The sequence below is a fragment of the Leguminivora glycinivorella genome, chromosome Z (genome assembly GCF_023078275.1).
Source record: "Leguminivora glycinivorella isolate SPB_JAAS2020 chromosome Z, LegGlyc_1.1, whole genome shotgun sequence".
Classification (NCBI taxonomy): Eukaryota; Metazoa; Arthropoda; class Insecta; order Lepidoptera; family Tortricidae; genus Leguminivora; species Leguminivora glycinivorella.
In genome coordinates this window covers 18711936-18735796 of record NC_062998.1, presented here as the reverse complement: position 1 = coordinate 18735796, position 23861 = coordinate 18711936, and the positions used below count along the sequence as shown (strand labels likewise).

General features: G+C 37.9%; 1 protein-coding gene across 15 annotated transcripts in view; it reads right to left on the bottom strand.

Annotated features, from left to right (window-relative positions):
* LOC125240549 (E3 ubiquitin-protein ligase hyd) overlaps nt 1–23861 on the bottom strand; it is a 61808-nt gene that overhangs the window by 24094 nt on the left and 13853 nt on the right. For 12 of the 15 annotated variants that reach the window (XM_048148464.1, XM_048148468.1, XM_048148475.1 and 9 more), the window contains exons 5-21: nt 21856–22025; nt 21524–21714; nt 17562–17712; nt 16934–17069; nt 15546–15703; nt 15277–15419; nt 14808–14970; nt 14301–14494; nt 12253–12438; nt 11899–12072; nt 7016–7204; nt 3253–3364; nt 2692–2799; nt 1421–1571; nt 1143–1286; nt 824–1055; nt 604–669 (exon numbers count right to left, since the gene is read on the bottom strand). In XM_048148464.1, coding sequence (XP_048004421.1) covers nt 604–669; nt 824–1055; nt 1143–1286; nt 1421–1571; nt 2692–2799; nt 3253–3364; nt 7016–7204; nt 11899–12072; nt 12253–12438; nt 14301–14494; nt 14808–14970; nt 15277–15419; nt 15546–15703; nt 16934–17069; nt 17562–17712; nt 21524–21714; nt 21856–22025 — 2668 coding nt within the window. The remainder of the gene's footprint in view (nt 1–603; nt 670–823; nt 1056–1142; nt 1287–1420; nt 1572–2691; nt 2800–3252; nt 3365–7015; nt 7205–11898; nt 12073–12252; nt 12439–14300; nt 14495–14807; nt 14971–15276; nt 15420–15545; nt 15704–16933; nt 17070–17561; nt 17713–21523; nt 21715–21855; nt 22026–23861) is intronic. The other 3 variants (XM_048148465.1, XM_048148477.1, XM_048148472.1) reach the window with 1 other exon arrangement.

Here is a 23861-nt window from a genome sequence, read left to right as displayed (position 1 = left end):
TTATTTGACAAATGTTCATAACCGATTACTAAGAAACTCAAATAACCGGTTACGGTTATAATTTTATGACTAAAATTCGATAAATTTAACATTTACTTGGCTGTGTAACTATCTGAAATTTGGTACCAATTTATCAATCACGCCAACAAAGGCAAAAATTCTCTTATAGTTTCATACTAGAACCGTAAGCAAGTATGTCAATTTCAATCACGTCATGGAACTCTCATACTAGTAATTTAATTTAATAATTAATAAAATAGTACCAAGCCATAATTCCAATGAATTTTTAAAGTAGTTGGACCATTAAGTACTTTGATTTACACAAAAACTGAATATGAAACAAAACATATATCTGCTTTAAAATAAAAATATTTACAACTTATTAGATTTGTCACATTACGACTTCAAGGTCTGAGGCACTATTGCAAGTGGCAGTTCTTTTTAACCCGGGAAGTATGCCATCAGAAGTGACTCAGTGGTTCCACTACTGCAATAATTAGTTGTGTCTACTCGCAAAGCCGTGCCCACTATCACCAGATACGATAACGATGCCCTATTACCAAATGTAAAGCATTGCAACGTGACGTGGAGGATAAACATTACCTTGGCGCACTCGGTGCAGCAGCATAGAGATCCGGTCAGTCCACATGTTTTACATTCAAAAATGTCCTGAGAAGAAAATAAAAGAGTTTTACGTCAATAGCACAAATGATCACGTACCAGCACTAGAAGACAGAATAACGAAGCTCACCCTTGGGTTCCGTTAACCTTTACAGTTAAGGAACCCTTTACAAAGTGGGGGGTGCGCAAAATGGATTATTACCTGATTAATGTGTTCTTGTCCTGTCCAAGTGAAACTGCAGGTGTCATTGCAGCACAGCACTAGGAGCGGCGAGTGGTCGGGGTGAGCGTTGGGCGGGAAGATGGCGGCCGCGCGCTGCGCCTCGTCCGCCTCGCCGTCGGCGCACGATCGGATCGCGTCCAGCAGCACCACCGCGGCGCGGTACGCCCTCTCCGCTACTGCAGCCATCAGGGGCGTCTGTCCCATGCCGTCTCTGTAAGGGCATGCGTATCACATAAACTTACAGGGTTCGACCTCCTAACTGGACGATAACTAATTAAACGTTACAACAAATACTTACGTGCCAGACAGAAGCTGCATGAGATACGGCTGTAACGCAGGACTGTCGCACATAGCCCGTAATGCCAGGAGGGCATTGCCGCGACGTTCGGCAGGGTCGGCACTGACTATTCCGCCTCCGTTGCTGCCACCACCTTGCATCTTTCTGTAATAATTACTGTCCCATTAATCTCTCCACGTTTCAACACATAAAATTCTGTAATAATTACTGTCCCATTAATTTCTCCACGTTTCAACACATAAAAATTACAATAAGACATTGTAACGAGATGCACTCACCCGTTGCCTGTGAGTCCCATCAGGCTGTCCTCATCACCTGAGGCTTCAAACGTTTCGGGGGGCCAAGATAGCGCCGGAACAGCTTCATCTACACTGGGATTGATTCCGCCAGTGTTCCCCGACAGGTTAGGTAAAGTGGTAGCATTTTCAACTAAAAACACATACATTACAATGATTTTCTAGCAACCCATACCTAGGAAATTACAAATAAGATGGGTTCCCTCTATGTGGCATAACTTTATTTGTCCGAAACACTTTTGTCATAACAGATTTGGCATAATCGATTTTTGCCGAATGTTAATGTAGCATAAACATTGTTTGGTATAATTCACGATATTTCGAATATTATTTTGCCCGAAAATATACTGGCCTACTATTATTGAGGCCGAGTGTCATTAGGAAGAAATTGGATGAGCATAAATATTTTTGGCATACATCCCATTATCCGAAACTTATTTCGCATACTTTTTTCGTTAAGCAGAAATGCGCTTTTAGGGAAAAATGGTTACACTAGATTAGAATTGTGAACTCTACAGATACTCACTGCTCCAGAAAAGTGGGTTAGGTTAGGTTAGAGCTGAGACTATTACAGAAAAGCACCGCTAGGGAAAAGTGGGTTAGGTTAGGTTAGAACTGCGACCACAACAAACACGCACCGCTAGGGAAAATTGGGTCAGGTTAGGTTAGAACTGCGACCTCAACAGAAAAGCACCGCTAGGGAAAAATGGGTTAGGTTAGGTTAAAATTGCGACCACAACAGAAAAGCACCACTAGGGAAAAGTGGGTTAGGTTAGGTTAGAACTGCGACCACAACAAAAACGCACTGCTAGGTAAAAGTGAAACAAAAATAAAACAATAACGTTTATAATTTTAACCTGGTTTTATTTTTACATTCAGTATATGAAACTGAAAGAATGTATAATGGTAACATTCGACCTATACTGATGTTATGCCAAAATAAATTCGGCAAAACATTAAATCGGAACACTAAGTTTATGCACATAAAATTTATGCGTAAAAATGATTCGGAGCATCAAATTTATGTACAAAGAATATTCGGACAAATCACAATCTGCCTAAACAGATTATGCTAAACTTGACTATGCCATAGCAGTTTATGCACAAAGCCAATTATGACTAAATCGATTATGCACAATAGAATTATTCATAAAAAAATTATGCCACAACAGGGTGAATCGGCTCAGATATGTCTACAATTTGTACAACAGAAAATAATCTTTCATATTTCCAGTTACAGTTCAAGTACCTACCTATATCAGGTTCCTTGTTCGATGTAGGGGCGCACATATGTACGCATGCGTGTAGTATGTTCCTATTGCCATCGCAACGCTCTTGCAATATAGATAAAACTTGTTGCTCTGTAAAAAAATATACATTATAATTTAATTATGAATGGAATTGAGTTAGATGTAGTTGCATGATTAATATGATTATGTTAAACAAGCTGTCATAATCATAATCCATACTAATATTATAAATGGGAAAGTGTGTGTGTGTCTGTTTGTTTGTCCGTCTTTCACGGCAAAACGGAGCGACAAATTGACGTGATATTTTAAGTGTAGATATTTGAAGGGATGGAGAGTGACATAGGCTACTTTTTGTCTTTTTCTAACGCGAGCGAAGCCGCGGGCAAGAGCTGGTATTTCTATAAAGCCTACAACTACACTGTAAGTACAAGTCTGATACTGGGTGTTCTTTTTAGGGCCACTTGCACCACCCGCTTAACTCAAAGTTAGTGGGCTCGCCTCGGGTTAACCCTCCATTTACGGTGGTGCAAGTAACCGTTAGAGAAGTATTAAGGTATGACTTACTGGTGACGTCCGATTCCAACTGGTGCAGTAGCTGACGAATTCCATCAAGATCGCAACGTAATACACGCGGCATCATCAGTTGTGGCTCCGGTACCAAAATAATCAGCGCCACCTACAATTATTGTTTGGATTTAGTTGGTCATCAAATTAGACGTACTTTGATGTGTATCAAAATAGTATTTTATACAATTGTGATATAATACAGAGCTTTTCAGTCGAGTACCTGTTTAGAGTCGAGTACCTATGTATGTAGTCGTACCTAATAGTACGGTACGGTACGAAAGCGAAAAGCTTAATTTTATCACTATTGTATACAATACTTATTCTATGCAATGAGTCATCATCTTCATCATCAATGGACGAACAATATCATCATCATTCAATTAGTGCTAATAGCGTCGTTCACTGTTGTATCAACATCGAATTTCCTGACAATCAATTGTTTGTAATAACTGTCTCTGATTGGTCGATAACGCGATAGATAAAAAAAATGTGTTTCAGATGCAGAAAATTTTGCCAGGTATCGCAAATTAGTATAGAACTTGTATGAAGTTCTATTTTTGAAATTATTACAGTTAACTAAAGTGATTTGAATGAAATTTAATATTATAGTTGACCAAGTGTCAAAGACTATCCAAAACTGAAAAGTCGGCACTTATAGTTTAGTCTGTGGTGACAGATTAAAGTCGACGAGTAGAAATAGTATTTTATGTAACAGACGTTTAAAGGAGGTCAAAGAGACGAGTGGCGTGGGTAACAATTTGAGGCGAAGCCGAAAATTGTTATCAAGACGCCACGAGTATTTTTTGACTCAGTTAAACACCGTTGCATACAATACTTTTTCTACGACCATGCACTTAGTTTTTTTTCTACTCCCGTACTGTTATTCGTGAGTTACAAGGTCGTGCATAGAACTTTAAAACCCTACATAAAAGATGTCAGGACAAGTCTATCTAGTCTATACCCTGAAAACATTTAGTAGCAGTAGCACGATATAGCTGTTACAGTTCAGTAAATACATTGCTACCAACTTAACAAACCAATTCGCAGAGTCGAGACTCCTTCGTTTTCTGCTGCGTTCATTGGCGACGCGTCGAATCGCATTCAAATGTATGAGAACTCGATTCAACTCGGCTCGATTCGTCTTAGTGGCCAGGCTTCAAAGAACCATACCATAGACAGTTTTATTTTCATGTTTGCACTCAAACTGCATATTCAAAATGGTAGGCGGTCCACTAGATAACTAAGATGACTGAAAGTAGGTATTTGTTGATTTATAATTTTCTTTCAAAATAAGTGCTTGGTCGTAGAAAAAGTATTGTATGCAACGGTGTTTAACTGAGTCAAAAAATGCTCGTGGCGTCTTTATTAACAATTTTCGGCTTCGCCTCAAATTGTTACCCACGCCACTCACCTTTTTTGACCTCTTTTAACCACCAGTTGCATAAAATACTATAATAGTGGCCAAAACCTTACCGCGCAGTATCGTTATAACAATGCGTTGCCATGGTTACAAAGTCAAACAATGCTTTTTCAGTTTTTTCGATACTGCGCGCATGCGCGGAAAGCCGGCGGGCGCTGGCTTTGGGGAATAGACTTTTATGTAGGGTTTTACGACCCTGTAAATGACGAATAACAGTTCGGGAGTAGAAAAAATACTTTTTCTACGACCATGCACTTAGTTTTTAATAGTTTTTAGGGTTCCGTAGTCAACTAGGAACCCTTATAGTTTCGCCATGTCTGTCTGTCCGTCCGTCCGCGGATAATCTCAGTAACCGTAAGCACTAGAAAGCTGAAATTTGGTACCAATATGTATATTGATCACTCCAACAAAGTGCAAAAATAAAAAAATGGAAAAAAATGTTTTATTAGGGTACCCCCCCCCCCTACATGTAAAGTGGGGGCTGATATTTTTTTTCATTCTAACCCCAACGTGTGATATATTGTTGGATAGATATTTAAAACTGAATAAGGGTTTACTAAGATCGTTTTCTGATAATATTAATATTATCGGAAATAATCGCTAAAAAAAGTGCGTCCCCCCCCCTCTAACTTTTGAACCATATGTTTAAAAAATGTGAAAAAAATCACAAAAGTAGAACTTTATAAAGACTTTCTAGGAAAATTGTTTTGAACTTGATAGGTTCAGTAGTTTTGAGCAAAAATACGGAAAACTACGGAACCCTACACTGAGCGTGGCCCGACACGGTCTTGGCCGGTTTTTTCAAGAACTTTCGAGAAATTCACACTGTTTCCTGTATTTTGACGCAAAGGTTTGCACTGTCAGCTCAGCTGCCCAAAGCCTTCCCGCGCACAGTATCGTTATAACAATGTGTTGGCATGGTTACAGATGCAAACAATGCGTTTTCAGTTTTTTCGATACTGCGCGCATGCGCGGAAAGCCGGCGGACGCTGGCTTTGGGGAATAGACTTTTATGTAGGGTTTTAAAGATCTATGGACGACCCTGTAAATGACGAATAACAGCTCGGGAGTAGAAACAATTCTATTAGTGATGAACTTGACATTCATATCGTTTGATGTTAGTTACGTTACTGTTAACTGGGAACAAAGTAATGATATTTAAAGTCACATACAGGTCGAACGCGATTGATTAACATTATTTTACCTTTTTTCCCAACGTTTCGGCCAGGTTGCACTGGCCGTGGTCGCAGCGTTCGACCTGAATGTGACTTTAAATATGTGTACAAAGTGTTATAAAATAATGATATTGCGCGAGAACTAAAATAATGATATTTAAAATTTCGTTTGCAACAAATAAGGTCAGTGCGGGCAAGACATACTGTATTTGAAATAAAGTTTGAGTGGATAAAACTAGACTATTAAAGTAGTGTGGAGTGATCCGCATGGCCCTATGGGCTAGCAAATTTTATATTCTACACAGCTTTTATAATACTTTGGTGAATTAAAGTAAACTTGTGTGATAAAAATCACTTTTTTTAAGGCTCGGCGGGTGGCCGTCCCCACGTGCTGAGTAAGGCAAGACCGTCTAGTGCTCGTTGTCGCGTAATTTCATATGGAAATAAGTATCAAAATCATGTTCATTGTTATATTCTGTAATAACAGGTAGTAATGTGGTAGATATTAAAACAAATAAGTTGATATTTTCAACATATCAGCATTTTTCTATTTATAAGGCAAGACCGTCATATGTCCCGTAAGTGCGGGTGATAACCTTCTTTTTTCAGGTCTAGATAAAAGCAAAGTCGAAACTAAAATTAACCTACAACACCCGTTTAAACTGGACTTATTTCCCATAGAGCCTAAAAAAGGTGCCTTATTCTTATATCTCTTTCCGACTAGGCACAATTTCGAAGTTACATATTTCAGAACATAAAACAGTAAATTGAACGCGTTTTAGGAGCATTCATTGTACTAGACAGGAAGAACGATTATTAAATTACTACGTTACATACATAATGCACAAATATTCCAACTGTTTCTATTTTATTTTAATTTTTTGCGTAACCATGTTGAACTCGATGGTAGAGTTCGAAACACGAATCAAGTTTTTTGTTAACTAGTGTTCGTCCTAGGGATATCTATTGAAGACCAATGGATTAAGGATGAAAAACTGGTATACCTTCGGAGGTGTAAGAAGTGATAGATATATAAATACAAAAGTTATATTCAGTAGACGATCTTTCTGGGTAGACGGTCTTCCCGACACTGACCTTAAGTGAATAAGAACTATGACACGTTTATGAAATGCTAAAATGTAGGCAGAGTTGAAATAATAGTGACCTGTGACTTGAGTGCAGTGTGATGTGTGTGGTGCGTGCCGTGCGGGTAGAGCGGCAGCGCGTGCGCGGCTAGCGCGCGCGCCGGCGGCAGGTTGAGCGGCGGCGGCTCGCGCACCATGCCCACGCAGTCGCGCGCGATCGGGTACAGCGCGCCGTTGCCGTCCAGCATCATCACCACCGGTTCGCTGCCCTGCTTAACAAATTTTTGCTTCTAACACAATGCTAACAATACCTAGTTGGTTCATAAGTTCTGTCACAAATGTTTTAACTGATAAAAAAGTGTATAGGTAGATATATCTTGCTATTCATATATGTACATAGTTTGCAAGCTCTTTTAATATTGAATAAATTGCAATATAATTTAAAGTATTATTCTTTCGTAGTTTTGCGTGGTTCCTTGTAACATCTGGAAAAGTGGTAAAAAAAAACAAGTCAACAACATGCGACCTCTTCCGGCTACTTTCAATTTTATTTATTTTTTGTTTTGCTTAATATGCTGTAATTTGGGTCTTGTATCTTTAATGTTATGTATGATTTATGTGAATTAAAATAATTAAATGAACAATATAACTACCGTACAACATCTTGTTATAAAGGTGAAAACTTAAGAAAGTCACCTGTTGTATGTGTGAGTGACGTGTTCGAATAGGCGTTTGTTTTGTTTGTGTTACTAATTTTAAATATGTGATCTCTATTCGAACACGTCACTCACACATACAGTCAAGTGCAAAAATACGTATCGATTTTATCCGCTCAAAAATATGTACCGAGACCTTATTCCGCCGACATAAAGTGCTATGGGACATATTTTTGATAAGTTGTATGCACCCATATTTTTACACTTGACTGTACAACAGGTGACTTTCTTAAGTTTTCCACCTATACATCTTCTTGTTGATGGTAGTGAAATCTAAGCGTTTTACTGAAAAGTAGCAAAGTTCTAAAGGTCTGCCAGACATAAAGATTTGTTAGAAAGTGAAAAGCTAGCAATTAAATATGCCGAAATTAGGAGGATTCATGCAAACAAAATTGATATTATTTGACCAATGTAATAATGTTTTTTGCGTCCTTTTGCGTAGTTTATTTTTCCGCGTGCTGACGTCTATCGACAATCTCAAAGTAATCACATTTTAATAAGTATAAAATAGGAGTTGGCATAATAATAATAATTTTAATAATCATCATCACACATCACCATCCCCCATGATGAGAATCTCGTGAAAGCCGAGAAGGACAAGTCCAGTAAGTACCTAGACTTGGCTCACGAGATAACCGCCATGTGGGATGTTGAATCAACGATCATTGTTCCGATAGTCGTTTCAGCGAACGTTCTCATAGCGAAGAGTCTCGACCAACATCTTAAGAGACTCTCGCTAGGTGGCTGGATCAAGGGCCAGATGCAGAAGGCGGTGATCTTAGACACGGCGCGGATAGTCCGACGGTTCCTCTCTCTGCAGCCCTAACCACCGGCAGCTTGGGCCCTGCCCCGCTGCTGGCGGCACCCTAGATTAGGTTTTTTATAATGTTTTTATATGTTTTATATTGTTTTGTAAGTGTTTTATTTTATTTTACTTTTATACTCATATTGTAAAAAACCTAGCTTAAGAAAAGAGATAAATAAATGTAATAAATAATTTTAATAAAAACCTTTTAGTTTATCAGTTAAAACTTACTTATCTGACAGAACTTAAGGACCGACTACGTATACACGGTGTAATATGAATAATGTTAACAGCGTATGCCTCGTTATATTAGAAGAGTAAAATGTCATATAAACTTTTCTGAATTTCGCATACTTTCATAGTTATAAGCATGATGATAAAGCATTTAAAAAAAATAACAATTACTTATTATTTCTTAGAAGAAAACGCTGCTTTGATGGCAATGATGCCGTTATCGGCAATAATCTAACTATCCTCGTTGATAGATGTCAAAAAGTAACTTGCAACGTTGCAAAAAAGTATTAAAAAAAAATGTAAATGTTTATTCTAAGTGCCAGTTTTACAAATAACATTTACTTTTTATATGAAAATACATTAAAAAAAATACTTTATGGCAAAATTTGCTTGACGTCATATAACATTTTATCTTTATTTTGCCCTCAGAAATGCGTAGTTAAAATCATTCGGTTTCCTCATGTTACACCGTGTATATTATATTCACTTTTACTTTTGGTTATATTTTACTTTTGGTTTTTCATTTGTTAACAAAAATGCTCATTTGCTAGAAGAGATTGTACTTTCAGATGACTTGTACATACCTCTCGTGTCGAATAATGGTCTGAATGTCAGTGGTATGGAATGATAGTCAGTGGCAAGAATGAGGAGGCACACTGAAATTTGTCCCGCAAGGCGGCGCCTCGCCTGTGCAATTGCCTAGACATGTCACTGTCATTCATATGTGTGAGAGAGAAAAAAATAATCATCTCGATCTCACGTGTGAAATTCTTTATCTGTGCAATGGACGAATAAGGTGGCGCTATCTGTCATAACCTTTGAGTGTGCCTCCTCATTAAATATGTTTTACTATAGTATACTTACAGATTTGAATGGTTTTACAATACAGCTACTAAACCATATAAAAAATATTTAATAACCTCTCGAGATATGTAGTGTAACAGACATACACATATTTGCACCATAATGGTTCCTTTTGTACCTTTTTGTTACTGCACCCTAAAAACTAACATACAGACCCGATAATTCAGCGCGAGAGGTATAAGTTATACATTTATAGGATATATATACATATAATTATATAATTGGTTCAGAGTCCCGAGCGAGGCAGGAGAGTTTTAGAAAATCTTTGAATGCAGTTTTGCCTCTTTTAAAAAATAAAGGAAAGTCTCCTTTAAGTAGAATGAGCCAGCTTCAGGGTTTAAGGGGCTGACAACACCCAACTGCGCAAAATTGATGTTACTCGCGCAGTTTTTTAAGACAAACTATAATTTTTTGTAAGGCAAGCAAATGATTATTCATTATATTTCAACGAACATGGTCGTACTCGATACACGATTTAACGAAATCGGCTCGATAGAAAAAAATTGCAAAGATTGGTCTCGAGTTCGTCATTTAACGGTTCTATGTCGTTCAATTATTGACTAAGTTGTCTTTAATTAAAATTAAAATAACAAAAATATACATATATAAAACACTAACGAAATATATTGCACAAATAATGCATCTTTCTATTTTATTTTAATATTTTTCCGTACTTTTCGTACCTAGCTGCCCTGTTTTAGTGACATCGCGCTCTCACTTACTCCCATGAGAATAGACAGTGTACGCTAGCGTCAAGGTCATTGGGTGTTGTCAGCGTCTTAAGGTAGTTTCGCTCCAGGGCCCGATTCATCTTTCCACTGTAACTGTATATTATAGGGTAAGTCTAGTCTGGTGACTGACTAATACCACAGTTTAAGGACGACTCAGTAGTATCTCTCCGGCAGCGGTGATGCGAAAGGTACCTACTGCGTTCGAAAGCACGTGGTTGAACAAAATTACTATAAATGTTACTCGATATCGTCCTAACTAAGATTTAGTTATTTAATACTATTAACTATAAGTATTAGTATAATAATACTACATTACATCAGTCAGAAAATACAAAAAATATACACTACCGTCAAAAAGTTTAAGACCAAACACGATATATGCAAATAATCAACATTTCATGAAGTTCCTATGAGAATATTACTTTTCAGTACCTACAACCGACAAAATAAAGCGTATAACAATTTTTAAAAAGGGATCATAATAAGAAATGAAAGCTAAACGTTTCTCTCATCGAAAAATCCTCCTCGACGCTTTTTCACTTCCGAGCAGATTCTTGGCATTCTTGCTATAAGTTTGTGTAGCGTTTCCTGGCTAATGGATTTCCACTCGTATTGCAGTATCTCCCCATAGAGCTGTTGCAGATGTCGGACATTGTCGTCGGACTCTACGGTCGAGTTCATCCCATAAAAGTTCGATCGGGTTAAGGTCTGGGGATTGCGGTGGCCAAATCATATTTTTTAACACACCTTGGCGTTCTTTATTGACTGTGTAGCTTCTACAGATCTTTGCTGAGTGTTTGGGATCGTTGTCTTCTTGCAGAACAAATGGGTTGCCGATCAATATAGTAAGATTACGTTGTTTTCTATTGATTACAAATTTAGTTTGATGATTTTTAGAAGGGTTTATAACAATGACACTGAACATTGTGTTTGGTCTTAAACTTTTTGACGGTAGTGTAATTATTAGAGATCGTTATCAAGGTGCACTTTTCGTGGCAAACGGTACGGTTGGCAAAAAAAACAAATACTTACATTTAAATATTCACCTTGTTCTTAACTACAAAATAAATACTTACCTTCTAAGTTACACTATCTACGGTACAAAGCCTTTTCCGACCAACTATATATTTTTAAAACAATATAGTTTGTAAATGACATTAATTATGTCACAAAAATACATTACGCGAAGTGTAAGTATATTTATTTTAATCCAAATAATCAAATGCACTCTAGATACGACTATCTAGTTGTTATTCAAGACCTAGTTAAAGTCAAAAGTATAAGTAGTGCACGAACCCAAATCTGTTTTTCAGTTATTTGTTCAATGTAATTTAGATAAGTAATATAAATATGTATATATATATAATAAGTAATTATAAATTATCGTTAAGTATATAACGTTTTAAATACTTGTGTATTTACCTCTGCCACCAATACAGCACGCTGATAACGATCTTTAGTAATTATGATATTATTCTTATCCACGTTTATCCGTTCCGCTTGCATGTGTTGCGTACGTAACGACGAGGTGTGCCCCGCGCGTCGGTTTGTTAGAAGGCTGGTTTTATACTGTCGTTTATAATGTCTATTTTCCCTGTTAATTTGGTATTTACCTCAGCAGCGGTGGCGAGTTGAATCGATTGGCCGTTGGAATGTCCAAGGAGGGCCCCGTGGTCGGTGGGGAAGGCGCTGTCGGTTAGAGCGCGCGTGGCGCCCACCGCGTATACGGCGTAGGCGAGCGCGCCGCCCGGCCGGCGGACTACGGCGTGAACGCCGCGCCCGTCCACCTGATCACAATATTAATAACCACATTACTACGAAATCAATTATTCAGTTCATCTTTATTATGTATCAATATATGTTTAATGGTGTGAATACATAAGTGAATTCTTTCATGACGTTTCTAAAAGTTAAACATATTAATTGAAAAAATGCGTAGACACGGATTGAAATACGGCGATACTTACAGCAATAGAAATGACTTGGACGTCAGCTGGAAGGGCGATCTTCCTGGGTGAGCGCTGTAGGCAGTCAGGGCCGCGAGGGCCTGCCGTGCCGGAGCCCCACTTCACGGCCACTAAATCGTCTTTACGCACTAAACGGCAGTCTTGAAGTAAAGCCGTCCAGTCTTCTGGCGTTGACGGTACCACCTCCTGTTTAAACAAGTACCATTTACATAGATTTAACTTTCTAGGCTTTCATAGAACTATAGTATTCGTACGAGTATGTAATTTAGTAACAGTCAAAAAAGGATGACTTTGCAGACTTTTGGAGTAAGCGTAACAAATGCTAGAAATTGATCAGACAAAAGAGCTTGCTAGTCTTATAAGTTATAGTATAGGCAATCTTTCCGATATAGGTTTTATAGGATCCAGTCAGGAAATTTGTATGATATTGATAACTGTGTGGTAGGTGCGTCTCATTAAGTCATTATACAACTGCAGTCGTGGTGCAGTTCATGTATTTGATGAAAAACATAAGATTTAGACCGCTATTATATGTGTATAGTTTAGTAAAAGTGAAATGGGAATTTGTAAAATACAAAACGAACCACTAATGTGTCAGGTTTTTTTATAATAAATTTTTGTAAGTGCTCACTCAGTCCACACGTTTTGAGAAAGTTAAAAATGTAAATATCTTACGATTTGTAGCACCTAAGACACTCGAAAGTACTTCAACATTTAGTAAAAATTTTTACTAAATATCCACCATCTAATATTTTATATTCGTTGTCTGGTTTTAAAGATATTCAGACATAACTTTTCTCATACAAATGTATCAAGTAGGGTGACCACACTATGTCGGCTCCTGATTTTCCCCACCTTCCCATTGTCATATTGAGATTGGGGAGTATCGTTCGTTCAATTTTGATAATATTAAACTAATACCATATTAATTATCCATCTGCAAACTGTTTTTAGGTTATGTTCTTGGCCTAGTGATGATGTGTATTGTGTAATTTTTATCGACGTCAGGATAATAACCATATCGACATGCATGCATTAAAAAGGACATGAATGATAATTGGTAAGAAACAAAGAATATAATACTTCACTAGTAAGAAACCAGAACCTGGTAATCTAATCGCGCTAACAGATGAGCGTACCGGATTTGTAAGTGGGAGCGAGAAATAGTTATTCTTTTCTCGCTCCCACTTACAAATCCGGTAAACTATTATCAAAATTGAATGAAACTCCCCAATCTCAATATGACAATGGGAAGGTGGGGAAAATCAGGAGCCGACATAGTGTGGTCACCCTACTTGATACATTTGTATGAGAAAAGTTATGTCTGAATATCTTTAAAACCAGACAACGAATATAAAATATTAGATGGTGGATATTTAGTAAAAATTTTTACTAAATGTTGAAGTACTTTCGAGTGTCTTAGGTGCTACAAATCGTAAGATATTTACATTTTTACCTTTCTCAAAACGTGTGGACTGAGTGAGCACTTACAAAAATTTATTATAAAAAAACCTGACACGTTAGTGGTTCGTTTTGTATTTTACAAATTCCCATTTCACTTTTACTAAACTATACACATATAATAGCGGTCTAAATCTTATGTTTTTCATCAAAATTCGGCTTTTCAAAAGTGTGTGGATTGAGTGAGCATAAGAAACTATTTGTAAAAAATTTAATACGTCACTAGGTGATCTAATATTTATAGAGGTAGGTTGGCCTATTTTTTACTAAATGTTAGTATATAAATATTATATGTTAAATGAATATATTCACTGTTTTCGTTGGTAGTTTGTGAGAACTGAGTGAGCACATGTTAATGGCTGTATCTTTTGATTTATCTTTTTACAAATTCAGAGATTCGTTTTACAATTGTTTTAGAACTTTTACTAAATGATCAGCATATTTTTTTTTATTTTCGGAAGGTGCTCACTCAATCCACACACACACATTATTTTAATGAGCGTAGAGTTAAAAGTCGAGTAGAGCTGTACAGAAATTTGAGTGATATCGGTCTAAGACTTTTTCCAGATAAGAATGTGTAAGCTTACCTTGCCGTCTTTGCCAACAACCGGGAACCGAACAGCCGCATAGGCGCCGTCAACCTTCAGGACGCGTCCGAGTGGCACGCTCTTGACGTCCTCAAGGAACACGACCTCCTTCAGCGGCCATTCCTCCTCGTCGCGTTTGGATCCGTCGTTCGATGAACCCTCCTCTCCACGGAAAGTCACGCGTTTGGCACGCTCTGTAAACGCGTTATTCGTTAGTAAAGGGTTTCATATTTTATTGTATTACTGAAGCCTAAGAAGCCTTACTGACCAGTTTGGTACTAACATATTCTATTCGCTAGCGTGTGCGTTTCTTTCTATGCATCTCGCTCGTACTGGCACGATAGTGCAAGCGGGATGTATAGAAAATGTCATCCACGACGATGAACAGATTCGTCAAATCATAACAAGAAATGAGTTCTTTTGAATGACACGATTCATACGCACGAAGTTAGTGAGTGTTGACTCTGATTGATTTGCGTAGGGTAACATAGCCGAAACTGTTCTTACTATGAGAGGTGCTGGTATCACTGCAAGTAGATGAGGCCGGACTGGGCGGAGGCGGCATGTCGAGCCGATCCGCCATATCTTTGTTGCTGTCTTTGCCTGCGTCCTTACTCGCACTGCTTGATGATGAAGCTTTCACTGATGACACTGTTAGCGGCGACTGGTTCTGTACAAATATGGGGTTTATCATCAGAACATGAATCTCTTTATTACAAAACCAAGGTTCAACTGTACTTCAGAGAAAGATATTTGAGCAAGAAACGATATGTTCTGCTAGTGGTTTTGGCTCTAGTTTCAACTTCAAAAGGACAATGAAAATTGTGTTTAACAGTTTTTACACCGAAATAGAAGTTTCCGCCTTATTCGGACTAGTTAAAACAATACAAATTTGTACATATTAAGAAGCTGACAACTTTTATTTGATTCCGCTTAGATCACACATTTGTTCAGTAAAATATCTATTGCAACTTACTTGTAAATCTCGTTTGTCCTTGTCTGAAAGTGAGCGATCCGGTTGCGGCGGGGGCAACAATTTAAAACGACAAGTGTCCGAGATATTCCAGGCAGCATTTTGAAGCACACCAACTTTAGGGACTCCCGTTGACATGTTGAATCCTAAAATAGAAATAAAGATAAAATGGGAATAAACGATGCCAATTTCAAATGTTTACATAAATACTTTTTCCCGTATGCAGTATAGGTATGGCAGTATAATTATAATATAGTAGATTGTGTACTGACCAACAGCCCCAGGTTGGTACATGGGCGCGTTCTTCATGGTGACGCTCTGGCCAGCCTGCAGGTCCTGCGGCGCCGCGGACGAGTGCCCGCGCTGCTTACGGGAGCGCGCACGGTGCTTCTCCCACAGGCGGGCGCGCTGGCCCAGGGGCAGGACCCCCCTGTTAACAAGTCATCATTTTGTTCACCATTGCTGCAATGACTTAATGAACTAGACGATATACAGGTTGTTTCAATCAACGTAATACAAAACCTGTTTTCAAACTCGTCTTCCTATTATAAATTGAAATAGATATCATACATATATAGAAGGAAAAAACAACAAGGCCCACTGGTGGCCGAGCCGGGAATCGAAACCGGGTCTTCAGCTTACGCGGCTAACGTCATTACCACTAGACCACCCACCCCCTATTGCTAAAACACAATTTTAGGTGGCGAGTTGTTAAACTAGTTAATTATCATGGGTATCATTGGTTTTATCATTCCTGTTATTTTGGTCACAACATGGTTACCCTACCTTGGTTGTTAAGAGAAAATAGTTCTGTTTTAAAAGACTTCAAAAAAAGGCGGAGGTTCTCAATTCGACTGATATATGTATGTATGTTACTCGATATCTCCGAGATTCGTGAATCGATTTTCAAATATATTTTTTTTTAATCTAACGGGTATAACCCAGAGATGGTCCCGTTGGCACCAAGTCGGGATCTGATGATAGGATCTTGGGAAATCGAGGGAACTCTTCAAATCTTATAGGCACATGTAATGTTTTAGTGTATTTTTCAAAGCTACACCAGTATTTACGCCTGATGGTAATAATTTTATGTGACTGAGCTGATGATGGAAGGTCAACACCTCATGGTTAGGAGTTAAAGGATATTTTTTTCACTACTGTACGCATATTCAGCCTGCTACTTATAATATCAATAGGTAGGAACCAACCTAAAAATCAAGAAATAATTCAATAATGAAATTTTGTCTAATATCGTTGTGATTGTGTGCGTGCCGTCCCTCATTGAATCTACTCAGCGTACTACTCGATTTTTGGGGTGGTTTGCAGGGGAGCAGGGAATGAGCGAGCTAGCCCGCAGATATAAAATGTATGTGTAAGAGAGAGACAGCTGCATCGTAGCGGAGCGGAGGGGCATTGGAGTCTTTGAATCGTTTAGGATTTCTCATCACTAAATGTAGACCGTGACGTCTCAGTGACAGGTAAAAAGTCGGCACGCTTGTTTCCTATACAAATAGTGCTATTTACTTCATCTAGTGTATATTCATATCTGTATCACATTATCCCACACAACACAGGCAATCTTCGATGTACCAAATTTTGATTGATCCATATTATTGTGAATGCATAATTTAATATTTTTTAGTACATATATTGTACTTACCACCAATAAAGCGCTCCTGATTCCAGTCTGGCAACAGTGTACAGTGAGCACACGTGCAGTGATACAGCCCTGTCGGAGCCAAACTCCGAGAATGTCTGTAGAGGATGCTCTAAGCGGGATGCGCCTAGTGCATGCGCTAAAAGAAAATATATCGTGTTATATTTATGTATCAAAACAAAAAAAACGCAACATTTATACAGTTAGGTATTAGAATAGGAACTATTATTAATGTTAGTTTCCATTGTTGGATAATTAAAATGATTTCACTTATCAAAACAGTTGTGCTTTTGGTGTAAAACACAGTAAACATTTAATTGATTTCAATGTTTATGTCTTTTCTTTTTTTCTACAGAAAAATCACATATACGATATAGCAAGTGTTGTTTTTATTTCCAAACCAGTGGTTCTCGAATCTTCAATTATTGGGAACAGGCGTTTTCGAACGGGATGCCGGTAGATTCACGAAAGCTGTTACATTTGCGTCACTGACATGTGTCGGTATACAATAAGTAACACAGTTTTATTGGCTAATCCAATACAAATAATATATTTCCATGATTTCCACCTAATCATTCTTTTCGTGTACATATAAAATACTTATCAAAACAAAAGTATCAGTGTTATATACCGATGGATTCATCGAGGAAGGTGGCGATCCTGCCGGTGTCGGAGAGCACAGACACGCGGATGCCGGCCGCGCCGACGCTGACCACGCGCTCGCCGGCCGCCAGCCCCAGCCAGTTGGAACGAGGGTGGTACGCGCATCCCGCACCAGACGCCTTCAAACACCAACAACACATGCATTCATATATCAAAGTCAAACATTTCTCGTCATCAAGGTTAACATTTGCATGATTTGAAATTATCTCACCGCGATAAAGACGATAAGGTAAATTGCCAGTAACTGGCCCCCTTCCAGTAACTGGCCACCTTATACTAAAAATGAACTCTGTATACTGATAAACAGAATTCATTACAGCATAACGTGGCCAGTAATAGAAATGTTATATAAAAATTAGCTATTTATATGTAAAAAAAAATTTAATATAGGGTGGCCAGTTATTGGACGCTGGCCAGTTACTGGCAATTTCCTTATGTAATTTTCTAATTCTTGTATAATGACATAAGGACGACAACGTCCATGTCGCGACGACATAATCATGAGCTATGCATAAACCATGTGCTAAGCCCTGCTTTAAATAAAAAACAATGTAGCTAGTAGGTACTGTTACATTAGGTGTGATGCAATTTTGACGAAGAAAAGTCGAAATAGGTACAAATTACCACCTTTTTATGTAGCACGATTATGATAAATCAACCCCTCGTATGCTTAGACACGGATCCGTGCGTGGAAATTTTAATCTATAATATTTTTATTTTAAATGTCAAGGACATTTTTTCAATGATCAAAATTGACAGGCCGCATACGTGGGGTTAACCTTCGCAAAAACAAAATCGCTAAATCAGCTCTGACGATCATCATGTTTCAGAAATAAGGTCCTCATAAGATTCATGAATTTACTCGCAATGCAATGATTATTGAAGCACTATAATAATAAGCAAATAATTGAGCCTAGGTCCCACTGCTGGGTACGGACTCCTTCCATGCGTAAGAGGGTTCGGGCTATAGTTCCCACGCTAGCTCAATAATGCGGAATGGGGACTTCACATACACCTTTGAATGTCTTCGCATTTATGCAGGTTTCCGTGAGATGTGTTCATTCACCGAAAAAGCCGTTCGTAAATATCAAATGATATTTCGTACAGAAGTTCTGAAAATTTTGGTTTGAACCCGTGGCTTCGGATTGAAAATCGGGCGTCATATCATTTTAAAGCACTATTAGAAGTATACATTTCCAAACTACAGAGGGTTACGGAATAGGTCCCAACTAACAGCTTATCTATGGTTTATTTTTCCTATAATCTATAATAATATCTTAAATACATATCACTTGTTAAATTGGAAATGCATTACTGATTTGTAACAGTGATAATGAAAAAAAGTAACTCATATTTAAAGTCACACACAGGTCGAACGCGATTAATTAACATTATTTTACCTCATCATTCATCATCATTTTTTTATCACGGCCAGTGTAATCTGGCCGAAACTTTTGAAGAAAGGTAAAATAATGTTAATTATTCGCGTTCGACCTGTGTGTGACTTTAAATATGTGTACAAAGCGCGAGAACTTAAAAACAGTAACAAGCAAATAACTAAGGTGCAGTAGATATGGCTATAGCTAAATTTTAAGTAATGATATGGTTGACATAAATTAATTTTGAAGCTTTTCTCTAATACTCAACTATATATTTTATAATTTTTCAACCCAGTTTACACAGTAAAATATTAATTTACACTGATAATACAGCGCTATCGCTCTATTCTATTACGATATACGATTAATACTGATAGGTAAAGCTCCCATTGGTGAATTGGTATGTACAGGGATCAATCACTGTGTGGTGACTTCAGTTGTATTGCGTTCTCTGTAATGGTGGCTGGCAGTCATAGTAATCACTTTAATGTACACAATAGGTTCACATACACGTTACGGAAATAGATAGAAGACTGTCTTCCAGTAATCGAGTTGATCTTTGAGTAAAATACTCAACAAGTACTGTATGCCATAAAGGCTTGCAGGGTTTACAAGTCTCCCCATCAGGGTAGTTCTATTAGTAAAATCTTATCGATTATGGTTTACGTATCAGTAGTCACATAATTATAATATGAATGACAATGGCAATGCGTCAATATATCCATATCGGTGGGTCATCACTAGACCTCGCAATCGCGTAGTACAGAAGCAATTATTTAATAAATAAATTTGAAGTTTATTTTATTTTATTTGTTACTAAAACTTACAGCTAAAGTTACAATAAGGCTTATAACATAAAAACAATGAGCCAATAACAAGTTTCCACAAATAGAAACTGGGCAAAGTGCATGCGTGCAAAGTTACAGAAATTTTTGAAATATATTTGAAGATTTAGGGCCAGTTGCATCAACCACATTTGACATACACATCATCGTCACACAGCAGACGTCTATGGAACTTCCCATACAATAAAATTTAACAAACGCTTTAACGGTGACAGACGGTTTAATGCAACCGGCCCTTAGTACTACATAATTATGTATCAGTATTTAAAGTACCTACAGCAGTAATGAGTTTGAGCAATCATTGAAGTTGAAATTAATTGTTCTTTCTTAAACTGATTACAGATGTAGTGCGAAAAGGGTTTCCTTCGGAAACGTTCGTGTTTTTTTTTAAATTATAAACTGGCCAGTGATTTACCTTAGTCGCATCTGATGGAAAGTACGTTCGTATTTGTCACGCTAGTTCAGTCAATGTCAGTACATCTTGTACTGAGACTGACTGAAATAGCATGACACTTTCGTACGTTTCCATAACAATACGAATGCAACTCTTTTCGCACTACATCTGTACTGCCTTATTTTGAAACGTACGACCTTTGTGTCAATGATATAATGCAAAATAAGTTTGATACTTTTTAACAGCATAAAGTACAAACTGTATGTACCAATAATGATGTAATCTGGCTTGTATGTACAAGTCTTATACCTCTTCGCCTAGTGTACCTAAATTCGCCGGCCCATTTTAACATTTACATTAACATCTAGTTTTAGTGAAGGTTCTACAAACAACGACTTATTAGATTTAGTTTATTTTGATTTTGACCCGCTCAGCTAGCCAGGCGAAGTTAGATATATTAGTACAAGAAACGCGGATTTATACGGTACATATTACACATGATTTAAATAATGCATTACAAGTCAATGATGTATTGCAAATGGTTCGCAAAGCAATTAAGATTCTTGACGAAATTGAATTGCATGTAACAATTTAATTATTCAAAATATATTGGTACATAATTATGTATATTAAAAAAAAAAGTCAAATTGAAAGGGTCTAGCTATGCACAGTGAATTTATAATAAGATAACATGGGTCTACATCCATACTAATATTATAAATGGGAAAGTGTGTGTGTCTGTTTGTTTGTCCGTCTTTCACGGCAAAACGGAGCGACAAATTGACGTGATATTTGAAGTGGAGATATTTGAAGTAATGGAGAGTGACATAGGCTACTTTTTGTCTCTTTCTAACGCGAGCGAAGCCGCGGTCAATAGCTAGTAGTTATATAAATATACATGATATATATGTAACTAATTAAGGTACAGCGGGGCAAATCTCGACTGGGGGTGCCCATTGTAACTAATCCATTTATTCCATTATTACACTATGATGTTGAGTTCTACATGTATCCACTGAACACGCCTACCATATATAACCGGTGGACACTCAAAACATAAAAAATGGACTAGTTACATTTGCCCCCCAGCCGAGATTTGCCTGCTGTACCTTATGTACTTCACAAAACTAAACGTTACGTTGCGTTTGAAATGCATTACGTGCGAAAAATTTGCCTTGAAATCAAAATGAATCAAGTACTATTGTCATTTAGACTACATGGACATGGCCATAAAGGGCCAATTCGATGTGGACTTTGTGAACGCCAAAGACCTAGTGGCTAAAATAGTAACATAAGAAGTGATTTAACTTACGTCTGTGCGTTGGTAAGGGTGCGCGTCAGCCCAGCGCCACTGGTGGAGTTGGCCCTGCGTGGAGATGGCCACGAGCTCGCTGTATGTCGCGGCTATGTGAGTGAATCGGATGTTGCTGTCCCAGTATTCTAACTCCTCGGACACCCAAAGTGGTGATGCAGCCATAGCAGAATCTTTTTTCTTGCTTTCGGCTGAACAAAATAAAAAAATTGAAATGGAGATGGATTTTTCATCAGGAATAGAAGAATCTTTGAAAAAGTGCTTGGCCCAAATTTTATTGTACAATTGAATCTTGATAAGAAGGCGTAAATAATGATTTAAGATATAATTACTGTTGTCTTTATCCCAGGATGTGTCGCGCAGCGCCGACTCGAGCCACCTGCGCGGCCCGAAGTACTGGCGGTCGCGCCACCGGCTGAACTCCGAGGGCCGCTCCTGCGTCGAGCTGCTGCTCTCGCGGTTCACCGTCCCGCGCCCGCTGTTGTTCCCACCACTGCGACTGCTTTATAAACAATTAATCAAAGTCCATAAGGTCATAAGGTGAACTCGCGTGAAGAGTCGCACCAAGCATCATAATACTAACTATGGCATCACACAGATCACACTACTGTGAAATATTATGAAACTTGCCATATAAGTCATATAACTGAACCTACGTACGTTTTAACGTTTTGATTGTGGCAAAAGGTTTGGTGCAACCAATCCTTATCGGGGAGTCGTAGTCATATGCAGTCAGTGAATAAGAATAAAATTGTATGTCTAGTCAATGCATAGTAACCAGAGTTGACGCTTCGATTTGGATATATGTAACTACTAACTCTTGTACTTTTAAGGTATTAAAAAAGTGTAAACAAACCATTAAAAGGGTTGTTTACCAAGTAATGTTGGTACCTGTTAATTTTTTCCTATTTAAAAATAATTGAGCTCACTATTTTCCATTTCATTCCAATAACATGTAATTTCGCTTAAGACGATACGATACAGGTCAATTCTCCATACAAACACTCTCGACTTCCTCCCTGGTTTTTGAAGATAGAGCAATGATTTTTTCAACACAAATTTATATTATTATTTTTATCTGTGTCGGACAGTTTTGATTTTTTTGCTATTTTTAACCGTCGCCTCATATCTCAAGAAGGACGGTTATCAAGTCGTCTGTATGTTTTTTTTTTTTTATTTTTTATGTTTGTTCCTCGATATCTCCGTCGTTCCTGGACCGATTTTGAAAATTTTTTTTTGATTGAATGTATATACATACAGATTGGTCCCATTTTTCTCAGAACCCAGTTCTGATGATGGGATCCTGGAGAAATCGAGGGAACTCCTCAAATCTGAAAGGCATACATATGGTGATTTTTGTGTTAATAAAGGAACAGCATGCATTTAGGTACGGAACAGTGACATTTGGTGCAGTGGAACTGCTGATGATGGCCAGAACGGAACTCTTCAAATCTGAACGGCACGCTTATAGTGACTTGGGTATTTTTATACGAACAGCATGCACTTTCGTACAGAACAGTGACATTTGGTGCAGTGGAATTTCTGATGATGGTCAGAACCGAACTCCTCAAATCTGAACGGCACGCTTATAGTGACTTTGGTATTTTTATAAGAACAGCATGCACTTTCATCCAGAACAGTGACATTTGGTGCAGTGGAACTGCTGATGATGGCCAGAACCAAACTCCTCAAATCTGAACGGCACGCTTATAGTGACTTTGCCATTTTTATAAGAACAGCATGCACTTTCGTCCAGAACAGTGACATTTGGTGCAGTGGAATTTCTGATGATGGTCAGAACCGAACTCCTCAAATCTGAACGGCACGCTTTTAGTGACTTTGGTATTTTTATAAGAACATCATGCACTTTCGTTCAGAACAGTGACATTTGGTGCAGTGGAACTGCTGATGATGGCCAGAACCAAACTCCTCAAATCTGAACGGCACGCTTATAGTGACTTTGCCATTTTTATAAGAACAGCATGCACTTTCATCCAGAACAGTGACATTTGGTGCAGTGGAATTTCTGATGATGGTCAGAACCGAACTCTTCAAATCTGTACGGCATACTTATAGTGACTTTGGTATTTTTATAAGAACAGCATGCACTTTCGTCCAGAACAGTGACATTTGGTGCAGTGGAACTGCTGATGATGGCCAGAACCAAACTCCTCAAACCTGAACGGCACACTCATAGTGACTTTGGTATTTTTGTAAGAAAAGCATGCATTTAAGTTCAGAACAGTGACATTTATTTAGTTATGTTTGTTAAGCATATGTTTTGAAGTCAAAGTTTGTCAAGCTTCGATTTCTTATAATATAATCGGATTCATGAGGA